The sequence below is a fragment of the Lemur catta genome, chromosome 7, assembly GCF_020740605.2.
Source record: "Lemur catta isolate mLemCat1 chromosome 7, mLemCat1.pri, whole genome shotgun sequence".
In the NCBI taxonomy this organism is placed as follows: Eukaryota; Metazoa; Chordata; class Mammalia; order Primates; family Lemuridae; genus Lemur; species Lemur catta.
In genome coordinates, this window is record NC_059134.1 from 16,699,879 (window position 1) to 16,717,031 (window position 17,153).

Genomic DNA, 17,153 nt, shown 5'->3' on the forward strand with positions numbered 1-17,153 from the left:
GTTTGGATTCAGCACAGTACGGCATGCCTTATTAGAACAGCCCTTAATCACACCTGGTGGAAGGACTGTATCTTACCTTGAAAATCTTTCTCTCTTTTTTTCCTTTTCTTTTCTATTGATTAGGTAGGAGAAATCTTTATATTGTTTGCCATACCCTACAACATGGCACTTGTCTAATCCCATGGGAACTGAAACATGGCTGTGTAGTTTAGTTGGCATGCCACATTTTCCTCCTCCATTTCCTCACTTCCACTTCTCAGAGGCTAATTTGATTTTGCCCAAGTCTCTGGATATTGGCCAATTCAGAGCAGGACTGGAGGATATAGTTGATTCAGACTTGAGAGTTGGCCTTGGTTTGACCAGATTTGGCCTAAAACCCTTCCAGGAAGTGTTTCTGCCTCTTTTCTTCTGAGTTTATTATATAAAGGTTGACTTTATTCTGCTGGCTATGCTAAGAAAGAACTCTAAAGTTTGAAAGAAGAGGAGTAAAACTCTCAAGTATTAGTGGCATGTAAGGAAAACAGTCTAGTCCTTCTCTGTCTCTGAGACTCTTATTAAAATGGGAAATTATGACTAGTTAGGATCAGATAATTTGTTTCAGGGGTGTTTGCGAAATATTTATTGCCTCTTTGTTGCTAGGAAAAATATCTCCCTGGACGGGGCGTTTCTACTCACTGCTGGATCCTTCTTATGCTAAGAACAACATCCCCATCATAGCTTCTGTGTCTGAGCATCAGCCAACGACCTGGTCCTCATACTATTTTGACCTGCAGCTCCTCGTCTTCATGTTTCCAGGTCTGTCTGCCTTGTGCTCTCAAGTGGCCTTCTTCCTAGGAGTCACCATTTAATTCCAAATATGTAAACTACCCTCATCCATGTTTTTGTTGTGTTTGTTTTCTTGTTTAGCTTGTGTAGTACAGCATGGCTAAGCACATTTTGCTAATATTGGAAGCTGAGTAGAAGTCAGAAGTTGAACAGTTATAGATATTGGCAAGTTCAGAGCCTAATGGTTTTCTGTTCATTTGTGTTATAAGTTAAAATTCAACTCTAATTTCTATTTAGTGTTTTTTTTGTTTGTTTGTTTTTTAGTACTTCTAGCATACTCCTTCCCTTCTATCTCCATTTCTCCTTTTGGCGGTATTAAAATTCCATAATGGGCACTGCTGATTATAAAGCCTCTTCAATCTAAGTTATCTTCTGGCCATTCCAGATGTGTTTTAGAATTTACCAATGTTAGTGGTCTTTTGCTTTGGTAAAATAACTCTTACTTTCTTTTTTCTTATTCTGAAGTTATTTGTGTATTGTAAAAAATATATATAGAGAGAAGTAAACAAGGAAAAGGTAAAAATTGTAAGAGCTCTCACCACCCATCTCTAGCTATAAAAGAAATTTCCGAATTGAATGGAGGTTGACCTTTAATGCTCATTCAAGTCTAGGATTCCAAAGTTCCAATTTCACCAAGCTTTCCACCCATCTAAAAGCTGTATGATACACTATAACATCAAATGTCAAATGTTAACATTTTGATATACATTCATCTAGTTATTTATTGAATAAGAAGGAGATCATATAGTTTTTTCTGGATCTCTTCATAAAGCATCAATGTCTCTGTTGTTATTTTCTAGAAATATTTAAGATAATATTATTTGTTAGTTTTTTTAAAGTACAGAGATTTGTCAAGGTGTATAAGAAGGCAAATGGTCCATAATCTCATGCAGCAATGATTTAATTAATATGTTCCATTTTATGAATGTACTATAATTAACTAGATCCTTATTGTAGGACATTTAGGTAGTTTCTGATTTTTTGCTACTTTACGGAGTGCTGTAGTAAACATCTTTCAACATTTCTATGATTGTTTTTTCAGGATAAATTCCTGGAAGTGGAATTGCTGGGTTAAATGTGTGGAATCATCCAGTCATATAATGAAGATACTTTCCCTTGTAGGTTTCTACCTACAGGACTCAACTGCTTACTTCTCCTTCCCTCTTTTGTAGTTGGCCTCTATTACTGCTTTAGCAACCTGTCTGATGCCCGGATTTTTATCATCATGTATGGTGTGACCAGCATGTACTTTTCAGCTGTAATGGTGAGGAATGCCCTGAGTCCTAGCAGACTTTTTCACTCCTAACTCAGATGCTTTGTTTTTTATGCCTGGCAGGATTCAGAAAGTATGGATAATTGTGCGGATGCTTCCCTCTGAGCACTTGAGGGGCTAAGTTGTAAAGCTGCTTGTTGTTGATCCTTCCCAGGAATGTATGAGACACTCATACATTCTGGTTGTAGGGTCCAACTTTCTTGGATTTGTAATCTTTTCTAAGAGACACTTTTGCACTTTGTTGAAGAATGTGACCCTGGGTGTCTTAAAAATGGAGATAATGGGCTGGATGTGGTGGCTTATGCCTGCAGTCCCAGTACTTTAGGAGGCCCAGCTGGGAGGATTGCTTGAACCGAGGAGTTTGAGACCAGCCTGGGCAACGCGAGACCCTGTCTCTACAAAAAAGTAAAAAAATTAGCCAGGTGTGGTGGTGTATGCCTGTAGTCCCGGCTACTTGGGAGGCTGAGGTAGGAGGATTGCTTGAGGCCAGGATTTTGAGGTTACAGTGAGCTATGATCACACCACTGCACTCCAAGCTGGGCGACAGAGTATGGTTTTGTCTCTTAAAAAAATAAAATAGGAGATTTTTTTTGTTGTTGTTTTCTTCTTGAAGGCATGGGAGGATTACCCAGTGCTAGATTGTTAAAAGAGAGGAGGGACTTTTATATATTGTAGTAAATCAGTATTTCTTACAGTTTTTTGATCCCAAACCACAGTTAAGAAATATATTTTTATCATATCATTACTTAATGTACATATACATATGTACATATCTATAGCTGAAACAAAGTTTAAGAAATACACACTTCTATCAAGTATTAAGTATTTTCTCTTCTACTTTCATGGGAAAATCATGTTTGATGAAAACCTTTAAATTGATATCTTACTAGTAGGTTGAAGTCTGTAATTTGTAAAATACTGATGAGACTGATCATGCTTCCTATCTCTGTTAGGTGCGTCTAATGCTAGTGTTGGCACCTGTTATGTGCATTCTTTCTGGCATTGGAGTCTCCCAGGTGCTGTCCACATACATGAAGAATCTGGACATAAGTCGTCCTGACAAGAAGAGCAAGAAGCAACAGGATTCTACCTACCCTATTAAGAATGAAGTGAGAATTAAGCAACACTAAGAAAAGGCTTGGGAAACTGTGTGCATGTATGTGTGTGTGCACGTGCATGTATGTGTTTGAGTGGGAGAGTAGAACACTGTTGTAGGTAGTCACAATGAACTCATATAGCCCCTGATTTATTTTGATTCATATGATCTACATTATTGACTGTATAAGAAGCTGTCCTGGGTTGTGTAAATTTAGTTTGGTTTACTACACAATTCTTCTTCCTTATTTAGGTGGCAAGTGGAATGATACTGGTCATGGCTTTCTTTCTCATCACCTATACCTTTCATTCAACCTGGGTGACCAGTGAGGCTTACTCTTCTCCTTCCATCGTGCTGTCTGCCCGAGGTGGGGATGGCAGTAGGATCATTTTTGATGACTTCCGAGAAGCATATTATTGGCTTCGTCACAATACACCAGAGGTGAAGATTTAAGAGGAGTGGGATTGTGGGCTAGGGGTGAAGGGGGAGACATTTGATCTTATAGTGAATCATACAGCTTTTGGATGTATGGAAAGCTTGATGAAATTGGAACTTTGGAACCCTACTCTTGAATGAGACTTAAAGGTCAACCTCCATTCAATTTGGGGATTTCTTTTACAGTGACACTTACTGATAATTATCTAGACTTTGCTTGGATACTTTTATTGACATGGTGATTTTAACATGAGGTAGACAATCCCAATTATAAAAGAAGAAAAACATACACTTTTCACTATAGAAAAATCAGAAGATAAAAGCAAGAAAAAAGATATAAATCTTATATAAAGTGATCACCTAATGATAACTACTTTTAACATTTTAGTTTGTACCTTTTGAGGATCTGAAGTGATTTCTTTTGTAATAATACCCATAGGGAATAGCATTTCTGAATCAAATTCATTAGGAGTGAAAACTTTAAGAATCTCTTAATCCTTGTCCATTATATCCCTTGATTTGTGTTTCTACCTCATCTTTATAATAACTAATTTTTTATCATAGTTAATTTTTGTGATATTGTTAAAAAGGTTTATTTAATAAAGTCATGTAATGACGATAGGCTATTTATTTGGTTATGTTGTACAGTCTTCCACACTTCCCACCCCATTATGCTTGTTTGTATAAAGTGATCTGGGATTCAAGTGTTGGGAATGTTAGATTGTATGTAGTTTGTGCTGAGATTTCATGATTGCATATGAATGGAAGACTAGGTGCCAAGATTTATATTCTGGTTAGGCATTTGAGAAATTGCATGGAGAAAGTGATAAATTAGCCAGGCTTCACTTCTGTCAGACCAAAGATGCCCTTCTACTCCTTCTCTTGCATTTGATTTTTAGAGGCAGTGAGAAACCTGTTATTTCAACTTCCCATTCTTTCAGGATGCAAAGGTCATGTCATGGTGGGATTATGGCTACCAGATTACAGCTATGGCAAATCGGACAATTTTAGTGGACAATAACACATGGAATAATACCCATATTTCTCGAGTAGGGCAGGTAAGGTGAAGGGATTATTTCAGTGTTTGGTGTGCAGAGTATAGTGGGAAATATGTCTCCATGAGGTGATCATATGACTTGGGATTTTGCTCTGAGAATTGTACATTTATTTTTCTAGGCAATGGCATCCACAGAGGAAAAAGCCTATGAGATCATGAGGGAGCTCGATGTTAGCTATGTGCTGGTCATTTTTGGAGGCCTCACTGGGTATTCCTCTGATGGTAATGTATTTAATTCTATTTCTAGCTGCAGGGCATAGATTCTAAGAAAACTAGATGAATCTCCTATTTTTCTGTCCTTTTATGAATATCTTACTAAGAGACTTTTCTTACATGGGAAGTTCCTAAGTTTTTGCAAATTGAGGTTGGGGTATTTTGATTTTTAAAATTTTTTTTTTGCAACAAGTAGGAAGTAAATGTAAATAATTCTCATATAGGTACAGCATGCTATGGTTGTCTGAAGACACAGGAATTGTTTCACAACCATTAAAACAACATGAGGCTTGTGAAAATGAACTCAAGAATTAGCATTTTTGGCTGGGCGTGGTGGCTCATGCCTGTAATCCTAGCACTCTGGGAGGCTGAGGCAGGTGGATCGTTTGAGCTCAGGAGTTCGAGACCAGCCTGGGCAAGAGCGAGACCCCGTCTCTACTAAAAATAGAAAGAAATTATATGGACAACTAAAAACATACACAGAAAAAATTAGCCGGGCATGGTGATGCATGCCTGTAGTCCCAGCTACTCGGGTGGCTGAGGCAGGAGGATTGCTTGAACTCAGGAGTTTGAAGTTGCTGTGAGGTAGGCTGATACCACGGCACTCTAGTCTGGGCAACAGAGTGAGACACTGTCTCAAAAAAAAAAAAGGCAATTTTTTTTAGAGGGTTTAAGCTGTATAATCATTGGCCAGCTTAAAAAGTTTTTTAAAATATATATCTAGGGAGGCCGAGGCGGGTGGATCGCTTGAGGTCTGAGTGAGACCCCGTCTCTACTAAAAAATAGAAATAAATTATCTGGCCAACTAAAATATATATAGAAAAAATTAGCCGGTGGCGCATGCCTGTAGTCCCAGCTACTCGGGAGGCTGAGGCAGTAGGATCGCTTAAAAAGCCCAGGAGTTTGAGGTTGCTGTGAGCTAGGCTGACGCCACGGCACTCACTCTAGCCTGGGCAACAAAGTGAGACTCTGTCTCAAAAAAAAAAAAAAATATCTATCTATCTATCTATCTAAAATGCGTATCTATGTTTAAAATGGTACATGTTACCATGTTCTGGGCAAAAAAAAGTTCTAAGAAGAAACATCCAAATAAAAATTTCTACCTTAAAAATTGAAGTAATACCTATTTATACTTTATAAAAAGTTAAACAGTTCTGAAGGTTTTTTTTTTGGAGACAGACTCTCGCTCTGTCACCTGGGCTAGAGTGCCGTGGCGTCAGCCTAGCTCACAGCAACCTCAAACTCTTGGGCTCAAGCGATTCTCCTGCCTCAGCCTCCTGTGTAGCTTGGACTACAGGTGCTTGCCACCATGCCTAGCTAATTTTTCTGTTTTTAGTAGAGATGAGGTCTCACTCTTGCTCAGGCTAGTCTCAAACTCTAGAGCTCAAGTGATCCTGCCACCTCGGCCTCTCAGAGTGCTAGGATTACAGGCATGAGCCACTGCGTCAGGCCCAGTTCTGAAGGTTTTTAATAAAAAATGGTAGTCCCTTGTCCCTAAACCTAAGCCCCCTTAACATTAGTTCCCAGAGGCAATTATTCCTTCAGCTGTTTTTTCTATTACTTATGTTCATGTTGCTAAATAACGTGTATACATACAGTTAGCCCTTTGTATGCATGGGTTTTGTACCCATGGGTTTTGCATCCATGGATTCAACCAACTATGGATCAAAAGTACTTGAATTAAAAAGAAATACAACAATAAAAATAAAACAAATTAAAAAAAATACAGCCTAACAAGTGTTTACATTGCATTTATACAGTATTAGTTATTATAAGTAATCTGGAGATGATTTAAAGTATATGGGAGAATATTTGTAGGTTACATGTAAATGCTATACCATTTTCTGTTAAGGATTTGAGCATCCATGAAATTGTTATCCTGGGGGGAAGGGGTCCTAGAACCAATCACACATGGATACTGAGGAACAATTATATTGTGCTATCCAGTGACTGATAAGTTTTAGTTACACTTAATATTCTCTCTCATCTTCTCAGTGTAGTTAATTTATAATTTTTGGTTAAATCCAGATAGAGTATTTACAAAAGCATGCCTATGTAAATATTATTCACTGTTGAGTCAACCAGTACACTATGGTTACAGTCTTAACCTGGAATAACTTTTGTTTTCCTGGAGTTAATAATTACCTCATATTTTCATCTTTGTTTTCTTTGAATATGTGGCTGCTTCTTAAAGATGTTGATATTTTAGATTATCTCTGGCTTCTCATATAGACAGACTTGACAAGTCCACCCAGTTAGTATAAAGCGTAAGTATCAAGTAGGGGGACTGGTTTTCTTGTGTGTCTCATACAAGCAAAGGAAGAATGACGATAGCAGGGACATATGTCAGCAGACTTCAGCTTTCAGCATAACTGGGCCCAGCCCTATTTGGCTGTATGTGATAATAGGTTTTCTTTTTATAATAATAAAATCTAAATACTATAGAAATATATTTGATTGCATATGTATATATGTGTGTGTATGTATATATGTACATATATATGTATGTTCGCTTATGTGTGATGTGTGGTAGAAAGGACAGTCCCCTGAAGCCTAACCACTGTTTAAGTATCCATTGTTAACATCAATCTTTTGTTGGCTGCTGAGGTAAATAGAAGAATATTTTTAATGTTGGAATAAAAATGAGTGTCATTATTTGGAATATAGTATAATTTTTTTGTGTGAAATTAAGGAAATTAGCAATTAGCATATGAAATACTTGACAAAATAACATGAAAAGAGATAGTACTAAAGTCAGGAAGTCTCAATTAGATTTAGATTTTAAAGTAAACTTTGCATTGAAGTATAATGTTTAAAAAGATGCAGATATTGTCTGCATATAGCTTGATGAATTTTCACCAAAAAACACAGCCATGTAACCAGCACCAGAACAAGAAACAGAACATTAATAGTGTCCTAGAATTCCTCTTCACACTCCCTTGTAATATCTATCCCTGTCTCCTGAGGGTAACCACTATCCTGGCTTCTAATGCCATTTGTTTTTTAAACAGACTTACTGAAGTATAAATGACATATTGCACACTGCACATATTTAAAATGCATAATTTGGTAAATTTTGACATATATATACGTCTGTGAAGTTTTGCCTGTTTTTGAACTTTATAAATAAGAATACAGTAGGTACCCCTGTTTCTGGCTTTTATTTTTTCAATTAAAATTTTTTTTTCTTTTTTTGTTGTGTTTCTGGCTTTTTTTGGTTAGAATTATGTATACAAGATTAATTCATGTTGCAGGTAGTTATAATTTGTTCATTCTCATTCCTGTATAATATTCTGTTGTGTGATTATAGCACAGTGTATCCATTTTAGTGTTGATGGATATTTGTGTTCTGTCCAATTTAGGGCTATTATGAATAATGCTGTTATGAACATTCTTGTACATGTTTTTGATGAATATATATACCAAAGAGTAGAAATACTGGTTTAGAGGGATTGTATATTATTCAGCTTTAAGAGAACAAAGAGATACTATTAAAGAGATTCTCAGACTGGTGGTCCCAATTTACATTCCTACCAGCTGTATCTGTAATTCTCTGTTGCTGTACATCCTTGCCTACACTGGGTATTATTTGTCTTTTCATTTGGGCCTGTATGTAGTGGTGAAATAGATGTCTTTTTTTTTTTTTTTTTTTTTTGAGACAGAGTCTCGCTTTGTTGCCCGGGCTAGAGTGAAATAGATGTCTTAATGAGAATGAAGAAGCTATTCCTTCAAAATAAATTGGTCATGTAGGACTATAAATATGTAAAAATTAGAGATTTAGTGAGGTCAGATTGATGCTTAATTTTGAGAATAATAGTCAAGTGTACATACATAAAGATTCATTCAGAAAGAAAGACCTTAACAGGAAAAAAATTTTTTGGAGATTATGCCATACTCTTGAATTGTTGAATGATAATTTGACAATTGCTCTGATCCAACTATGTAAGTTAGACTTTTTTTTTTTTTTGAAGAAGATAATAAGATAACCATTAAATAACAATGCAGAACACTATCATTAGCTAGATCCATGAAAGCATCTATGTGAAAATCATAAAAGAAGACAGTACAGTTGTCCCTCTGTATCCATGGGGGAATGTTTCCAGGACCCCTCGAGGATACCAAAATCTGCAGATGCTCAAGTCCCTTATACAAAATGGTGTAGTATTTACATATAACCTACACATATCCTTCTGTATACTTTAAATCATCTCTAGATTACTTATAATACTTAATACAATGTAAATGCTATGCAAATAATTAATACTATATTGTTTGGGAATAATGACCAAAAACAAAAACCATGTACAGACACAACGATCCATTTTATTTTTATGAATATTTTCCATCCGAGGTTGGTTGAATCTAGAGATGTGGACTGTATTGATTTATTTCTCAAAGTCAAATTATTAGTTAGGCTTTATTAATAGGAGTTCTGAAAAATTTGAGAGGTATTATATAATGAGAAGGAGTGACCCTACCCAAAGTTTCAAGATTATTATTAATGTTATTATTATTTAATCATGATAATATTCCAGCTGGGACCTTCTATGAATACTTTTAGAATTTTAAAATAGCATCTCTCTCTCTCACACACACACATAGACACACACATAGAATATGTTCCAAAACACAAACTTCACTGGTATTTGGTATTGCCTCTACTGCTCAGCCCCTCAGTCCTCACAGCTCATCTTCAGTCATTATTCTTCTTCTGAGTTTATTAAAGAGAAAAACAAAAAACATATGTCTTGGTCTCTGAAGGCAATTCTAATTTTTTTTTCCTTTGAGACAGGGTCTTGCTCTGTCACCAGGGCTGGAGTGCAGTGGCGTCTTCATAGCTCACTGCAACCTCAAACTCCTGGGCTCAAACAATCCTCCTGCCTCAGCCTCCTGAGTAGCTGGGACTACAGGTGCATGTGCCACCATGCCTGGCTTATTTTTTTGTTTTTTGTAGAGATGGGGTCTCGCTCTTGTTCAGGCTGGTCTTGAACTCCTGGCCTCAAGTGATCCTCTCATCTTGGCCTCCAAATTGCTGGGATTACAGGCTTGGGCCACCAGGCCATAAAAATGACATTTTTAAAAGAGTTTAACAGGCACTTGGGTATAAAAATTCTATTATGTTTTTTAAAAGTTTTATTATTTAATGGTCACATCTAACTATGATTCTTAAATGTTCTTAATTTAAACTTCCTTTGAATGTTAGTGTCATGAACAAGATTTTTCCCTTTTGTAAGTCATGTTTATTTTATGTTACTTATTTTCTATTCCATGCTTATGCAGGTTTAAAAGAAACTATTTAGATCTGCTTGTAGTCCAGATTTTCTCATAGGAGAGTTTAATACGATACTATCCTTCTTTAACTTCTTTTTTTGTAGATAACCATATATTAATATTTTGAGCAGTGGGTTGTCCTTCATGCAATTCCTGTTATTTTCACTCTTCCATTCATAAAGCTTGCCAGGTTTTTCCTTCAGCCATACCTGCCAGAAAGCTGTAATACCAGTGCTCTATAATAGCTGAGTTGATGTTCTAGGGTTTTGTTTTTGCTTCTGTTTCTGACTATCTGATCTAGGCACGTCTCTGTGCCTCATTTTTTCCATTTGTAAGATGAAGGTAAGAATGCAGATACTGCATGAAGATAGTAATATTATTTGGATGTTTACAGTGTGACAAAAAATGTATTAAAATGCTTTACATGCTCTTACTCATAATATCATAACAGCCCTATTGTTGTAGATACCCTTATTTTTCTAATTGACAGATGAGGAAACTGAAGCACAGAGAGGTTAACTAACTTTCTTAAGGTCACCCAGCTAGATTTGGCAGTGTTGGAATTCAGGCTGTTTTAGATCCAGAGTCAGTTCTTAACCACTGTGATACCCCTTGGAACCCTTTGCAGTAGTGCAGTAGGAATCTTACTTTCTTACGGATCAGTAATACTTTTTAGACTAACCATCCAGTGAAACACCTAGCAACTGATTTCCCTAAAACCCGTGGAAGCAGTACAGAGAATTACAAAATCTAACAGATATCCTGAGTCAATGGTAGTATCAGTATTTTTGGAGACTTGGAGTGTGTTTGACATAGAAATGCTGATTTCTTATATATATGCTTTGGAGGTCTGTAACTTTGCAGTTATAAGCCAAGAGGGATCACACTTGTATCTTCTCTGCTTTTTTGGTAATTTAGTTAGTGCTTTCCACTGTCCAATAGAAATAAAATGGGAGCTGTGTCATTTTAACCTTTCTATTAGCCACATCAAAATAATATAAACAGGTGAAATTAATTTTAATAATTTTATTTAACTAAATATAGTCATATCAAAACATTGCTATTTAATTAAACATGTAACCAATGTATTTTATCCCCTTTGTGGTTTTGGGTTTTTTTTTTTTTTTTTTTTTTTTTTTTACTAACTCTTAGAAATCTAGTGCATATTTTATACTTACAGCACATCTTACTTTGGACTAGCCACATTTCAAGTGCTCAGTGGCTATTATATTAGATAGCTTAGCTCCAGCTGATACATAGGACCAATTTTAGTTGTGGCTTCAGTGTGGACTAATAGCATGGGATTTCTGCAGCCTAATAATTTCTAAGAAGAGTTGTACATTTTGAGGAAAAATGTTTGCCCACACATTGTTTTTCCTATTTTTGCAAATTAGAGTTAAATGGTACCATTCTCCATTAGAAAAATATGTTGGGGAATTTTCTTAGAAATACTCATCTGGCTGGGTGCGGTGGCTTACTCCTGTAATCTCTGAACTTTGGGAGGCCAAGGCAGGAGGATCGCTTGAGGCCAGGAGTTCAAGACCAACGGAGGCAACATAACAAGACCTCATCTCTACAAAAAATTTTTTAAAAAATAAGCCAGGTATGGTGGTGCATGCCTGTAGTCCTAGCTATTCGGGAAGCTGAGGAAGGAACATTGCTTGAGCCCAGGAGTTCAAGGTTACAGTGCTCCATGCTACTGCACTCCAGCCTGGGCAACAGAGCAAGACCTTGTGTCTAAAAAAAAAGAAATTGGCCTGATTTAGCTCTAGCAACCTTTGTGCTGTAGCAGTTCTTTCTTTTTTTCCCCCTAGATATCAACAAGTTTCTTTGGATGGTCCGGATTGGAGGGAGCACAGACACAGGCAAACATATCAAGGAAAATGACTATTACACTCCAACTGGGGAATTCCGTGTGGACCGTGAGGGTTCTCCAGTGTTGCTCAACTGCCTCATGTATAAGATGTGTTACTACCGCTTTGGACAGGTCTACACAGAAGCCAGTGAGTGATTCATAATAATGTTAATATTGATAACAATAGTATTATAATAGTGATAGCTAATACACAGTGTTTTTTTGTATACCAGGCGCTGCTGTAAGTGCTTTATATCTAGTAACTTGTTTAATCCTCACAAAACCCCAAAAGGTAGATACTAATATTATTGTCATTTTATATGTGAGAAAATTGAGGTGCAAAGAGGTTACTCAGCTGCCCAACCTTACATGACTAGTAGCAGAGTCAGGATTCAGACTCAGGCAGTCTGGCTCCAGATTCTTTTAACCATTGCTTTTTATTGTATCTCAGCGAAGGGTATTACAGTGAGAAAGGGAAGGGGGATAGAATGAGACAAAAGACTTTTCATTTCTTTAGATGAATACCTTGAGAGTTATTTATCAGGCTAAATCTTTCCTTCTGACGTCAATTTCTTGGTTTTGCACTAGGGAGAATTTCTGAAGTGAATGCAGGCCTTTGGCTTCTGATGGGTTCTTCTTTGATTCATGTAAGGGTTACTAGTGTGTCCTCTGGATGACAATGCACAGTAATAGAGGAACTTGGAAGTCAGCTTCCTATCTCTTAGGAGAGATAAGCTCCATTGACTGCCAAGCATCATCTTGGACAGGACTTGAGTTAGGGTTAAACTTGATTTGCCCTTACTACCTGATGCCCTTTTCTGCAGACCCTTAACTATCTGCAGGCGAAGGAATAGCCATTCAATTAGTAGATGATGTACCAAATCCATTTACTGTTTCTTTAGGAAATCAGCATTGTAGAAGGAAGTGTGTTCTTTTTTGTCCTTTTCTAGAGCGTCCACCAGGCTTTGACCGTGTCCGAAATGCTGAGATTGGGAATAAAGACTTTGAGCTTGATGTCCTTGAGGAAGCATATACCACAGAACATTGGCTGGTCAGGATATACAAGGTGAGATGCTATACTATCTCAGAAAGCAACTTTCATGTTTGCACATTGGTTCTAGTGCTTAAAAAAATGGGCCACATATTTCTCAAATAGGGAAATTTCTAATGACACCTGTGTCTGAAAAGTAGCTTGCAACTCACTCAAAATTTTACTTTTTATTTTAGATTGTTCTTGGAGAGTAGACATCCCAGTCTTCTGTCATGTTGGCAGTTGCTGCAGTGATATTTTTCCAGTTTGGACTTGACTCAACATGCTTCAGTGATTATTAGGCTTGGGGGGAAAAAGAGGAAAAAAGTTCATGTCTATGTTTTTTGAGCTACATTTTCTTCCCTTCCACTGAAGAATTTATGCCATATAAAGTCACACAGAGTCACATGGGAGTGTGTTTTATGTCTTACATAAGAAAAGATTGAGAACTCTTGATTTATGTAGAGGGTGGATCATTTACATTGCTCTTCACAGAGGTATGAAGGATTCGACAAACTAAATAGAGAGTGGCAAGTCTCTAACCAGTGTTTGTTTATCCACAGCCCCAAACCAGGCAGCAGAGCCCAACGTAATCCCTCTTGCTCTGGGTGAATCCATTTCAGTAGAAAAGCTCTCTGAAGTTGATCTGATTGTATATATTAAACTGACATTTTTATGTTGCAGGTAAAGGACCTGGATAATCGAGGCTTGTCAAGGACATAAATATCACATCCAGCTCTGACATGCTTCACACTGAGCGCATCATATTTTAGGACGTTGAAGACTTTTTTTTTTTTAAATACGAAGTTTATAAGAAACAGAGCCGGATGGGATTAGAATTGTCTGGAAGTTTTGTCCTGGGCACTATGGGTTGGGCCAAATGAAACGATTTTTATAATTCTGAGCAGGTTACCAAATGAAATGTCATGGCTTTACTTTGGTCAATTAAAGGGGGGAATTTTTTAAAAATGTGCCTTATTTGTTTTGACTTAAAACTGATTTGAGGAAGACAAAAGTTTATACTGGGCTGATAGAAGAACAGATAGCAGACCTGATCCATGCTCTTAGCTCCCTAAATGAGCTAAGGTAGGAACATCTTTCTCAAATCAGGAAAATTATTAAGGACTTGTTCAGATCCTTGATATACAAACCATTTTGTCATACTTTCTTCATTGCAGCACTTAGTAAAATTCCTTGTACACAGTGTGACTCAATAAATTTTTATTGAATGAATAAATGTTTGTGGGACCAGAGGAATGCCATTTCTTGGCAGGAAAGGCAGCTTTGTTGCTATTGTGTCTCCATTCTCAATGTCTCTTGTCCTTAGAGGCTCTTTGACTTTATAAGGGACAGATGGTGGCTAGCCAGACCTTATCTCACCAGTACTCTTCGAGACTAGCCAGGCTTTTTTGTTTTGTTTTGTTTTGTTTTGTTTTAATTTTGAGCAGGAATAAATCAAGTGTGACTAAATCAGCAGTTTTGAAGACTGAAAGAGTGAAATTTTTTGTTAATGGAGTGGAAGAAACTTTTCCAACATTACGTATGGAGTTGATGATCGATCAGTAGATGCTTTTGAATCAGCTTAAATATAATCATAAATATTTATTTGAAATTTAGCTTTTTAGTACTCTTACTTGTCCATGACACAGTAAATGGCTCTTTGCTCATTTCCTTTAGACTGTGCACTAAAACTCTTGTGCTTATCGAAAGGTGAGCTTCTTTCTCCCTTAGTCATAGCCTATTTGTTGCTATTACCTGGTTTTGAAGCCCTTGCCAAATAATCAACAAATTAGAAGGAGAAAGCATTGCTAGTAGCAGGTACTTAGAGAGCAGTGCTAACTGACTGCAAGAAAAGAGAAACTTGTTAAAAATATTTAACTCAAAAGCACAGTGGTCCCCATGTTTTGGGGTTTTTTTTTTTTGTTGTTGTTTGTTTTTGAGACAGAGTCTTTCACGCTATCACCCAGGCTAGAGTACAGTGGCATCATCATAGCTCACTGCAACCTCAAGCTCCTGGGCTGAAGCGATCCTCGTGCCTCAACCTCTGAAATACCTGGGATTACAGGTGCGTACCACCATGCCCAGCTAATTTTCCCATTTTATGTAGAGACAGGGTCTCGCTCTAACTCAGGCTAGTCTTGAACTCCTGGCCTCAAGTGATCATCCCGCCTTGGCCTTCCAAAGTGCTAGGATTATCCGGCCCCCCCCCCCATGGATATTTCATGTCAGGACAAAGAGCCTTATGTTCAGCATAGTAAGACATTGCATGTATTTTACTACATATGACCTATCACTGATATATATAAACCCTAAGTCATTAACAAAAGGTAATTGTTTAGTATCATCTGTTCAAGAAAATAGGAGGAATTATATGACTTAGATTAAGTCAAAATGGTGCTCATAAAGGATAGGCTCGGGCATACTGGTATACCCAGGGAACTTAGCCTTCCAAACCAATATATATACCATGTTCTTCTTAGATTTGATATAAGGTTTGATTTACAATATGTAAATAAATTACTTGATTTAGATACTGAATTCCTCCCTAGTGGAAGAGGTTATTCTCAATTTTATTTATCAATATGATTAATACCAGTTAGAGATCATTAATGATCTTCCTCTATAGTATTAATGGGATATAACGCTTTAACTTGTCACTATAAGTGGTGCTCTTAAGATTTTAATTTGGTACTTTCTAGGCTACATGAAGCTATCTTTTTAAAAAATGTACTTTTCATTTTCACTGTTATTGTGCACTTAGTGTAAAAAACTCAAATTTAATTCTAAAAAGGAGCAACACTGTCTTCCACTCCCCAGAGGCAACCACTTTCAACTCTGATTCTCACATTGCTTACCTTTATATCATTAAATAATTTTATTTTGCTACATTTTTCAATTTTAGGCATCATATGTTGACTTTCTGTTGTGGAAACTGAAGATTTAGCTTTTTCACCATCTTTTTACTCCCAAGGACGCACACACATTCTTCTCTTATGTTTCTAATTATAGTTATTATTTCTATATATTATAGTTCTATTTTAATAATTCTATTTATTCTACTTAGAAATATTTAGTTCTATTGGCTAGATCAGTATTTAGTTTTTACCTTATGGCTATTCACAACTAGGCAATGTAGTATAATGTTACTACTTTTCTTTTCCTGCATAACTTTTTTTAGGGAGTTTTTCATTTGTTTTTTTGTATTTGTCACTAATTTCTCCCCCAATTCTCCTTCATTTATGTCAATTTCCTTTTTCTATGTTCAGAAACATTAGGTATTCATTCTTAGGGCTATCTGGTGTTTATGTTCCAATTTGGATGGGTTTATTCTGTAGGTTTGCTGCACACCTCTTGCGTTGGTGTATCCTTTCACTGTTGTATTGTGTGTGTGTGTTAATCCCCTGACTTCTTTCTTGATTTATCACCTCTAAGTGCCTTCCTGAGAAAGTATATGTGGGAGATAAATTTCTCGAGAACCTTCCATGTCTCTTGTCACACTTGATTGATAGGTTGGCTGGGTGTAGAATTCCAGATTAGGAATAATTTTTCTTTAGGATTATTATGAAAGCATTACCCCATTGTTTTCTATCTTCCAATATTTTTTTTTTTGTATGTATGTATTCCCTATCACTTTCACCCCAGACCTCTTAGGATCATCTCATTGTCTGTAATGTAATGAAATTTTCCCAATAATATGTCTTGAGTAGGTCATCCATTGTGCTGGGTACTTTAGATTTTTATGTATGGAAAGTCAATTTCTTCCATTCTGGGAAATATTCTTACATTATATGTAGATTCCCTCAACCCTCTTTCTCTTTCTGAAAAGTAGTTATTTGGATGTTGGACTTCCTGAATTAATCTCCTAATATTCTTATATTTACTCTTTCTATTTTTTATTGTCTTCCTTCTTAGAGATTTCTTCAACTTTTTTTTCTAATCTATTTAAAATAGTTTTCTTTTTTCTGGTATTGTATTTACATGTCCAAGAGGTTGGTTTTGGTTTTTTTTTTTTTTTTGGCTGTTTGAATATTCCTTTGGACATTTTTAAAATTAAAGACTTTCTTAAATTCTTGGTTGTCTGCTCCTTTGCTCTTCTTC

At 36.5% G+C, this 17,153-nt stretch overlaps 1 protein-coding gene across 1 annotated transcript in view; it reads left to right on the forward strand.

Moving 5' to 3' along the window:
- STT3A (STT3 oligosaccharyltransferase complex catalytic subunit A) overlaps positions 1-14,293 on the forward strand; it is a 28,918-nt gene extending 14,625 nt beyond the window's left edge. The window contains exons 10-18 of the mRNA XM_045555746.1: positions 640-795; positions 1,998-2,089; positions 3,052-3,207; positions 3,447-3,635; positions 4,571-4,687; positions 4,806-4,908; positions 11,985-12,173; positions 12,976-13,091; positions 13,740-14,293. Coding sequence (XP_045411702.1) covers positions 640-795; positions 1,998-2,089; positions 3,052-3,207; positions 3,447-3,635; positions 4,571-4,687; positions 4,806-4,908; positions 11,985-12,173; positions 12,976-13,091; positions 13,740-13,778 — 1,157 coding nt within the window. The 3' untranslated portion in view covers positions 13,779-14,293. The remainder of the gene's footprint in view (positions 1-639; positions 796-1,997; positions 2,090-3,051; positions 3,208-3,446; positions 3,636-4,570; positions 4,688-4,805; positions 4,909-11,984; positions 12,174-12,975; positions 13,092-13,739) is intronic.
- Positions 14,294-17,153: the final 2,860 nt, after the last annotated feature.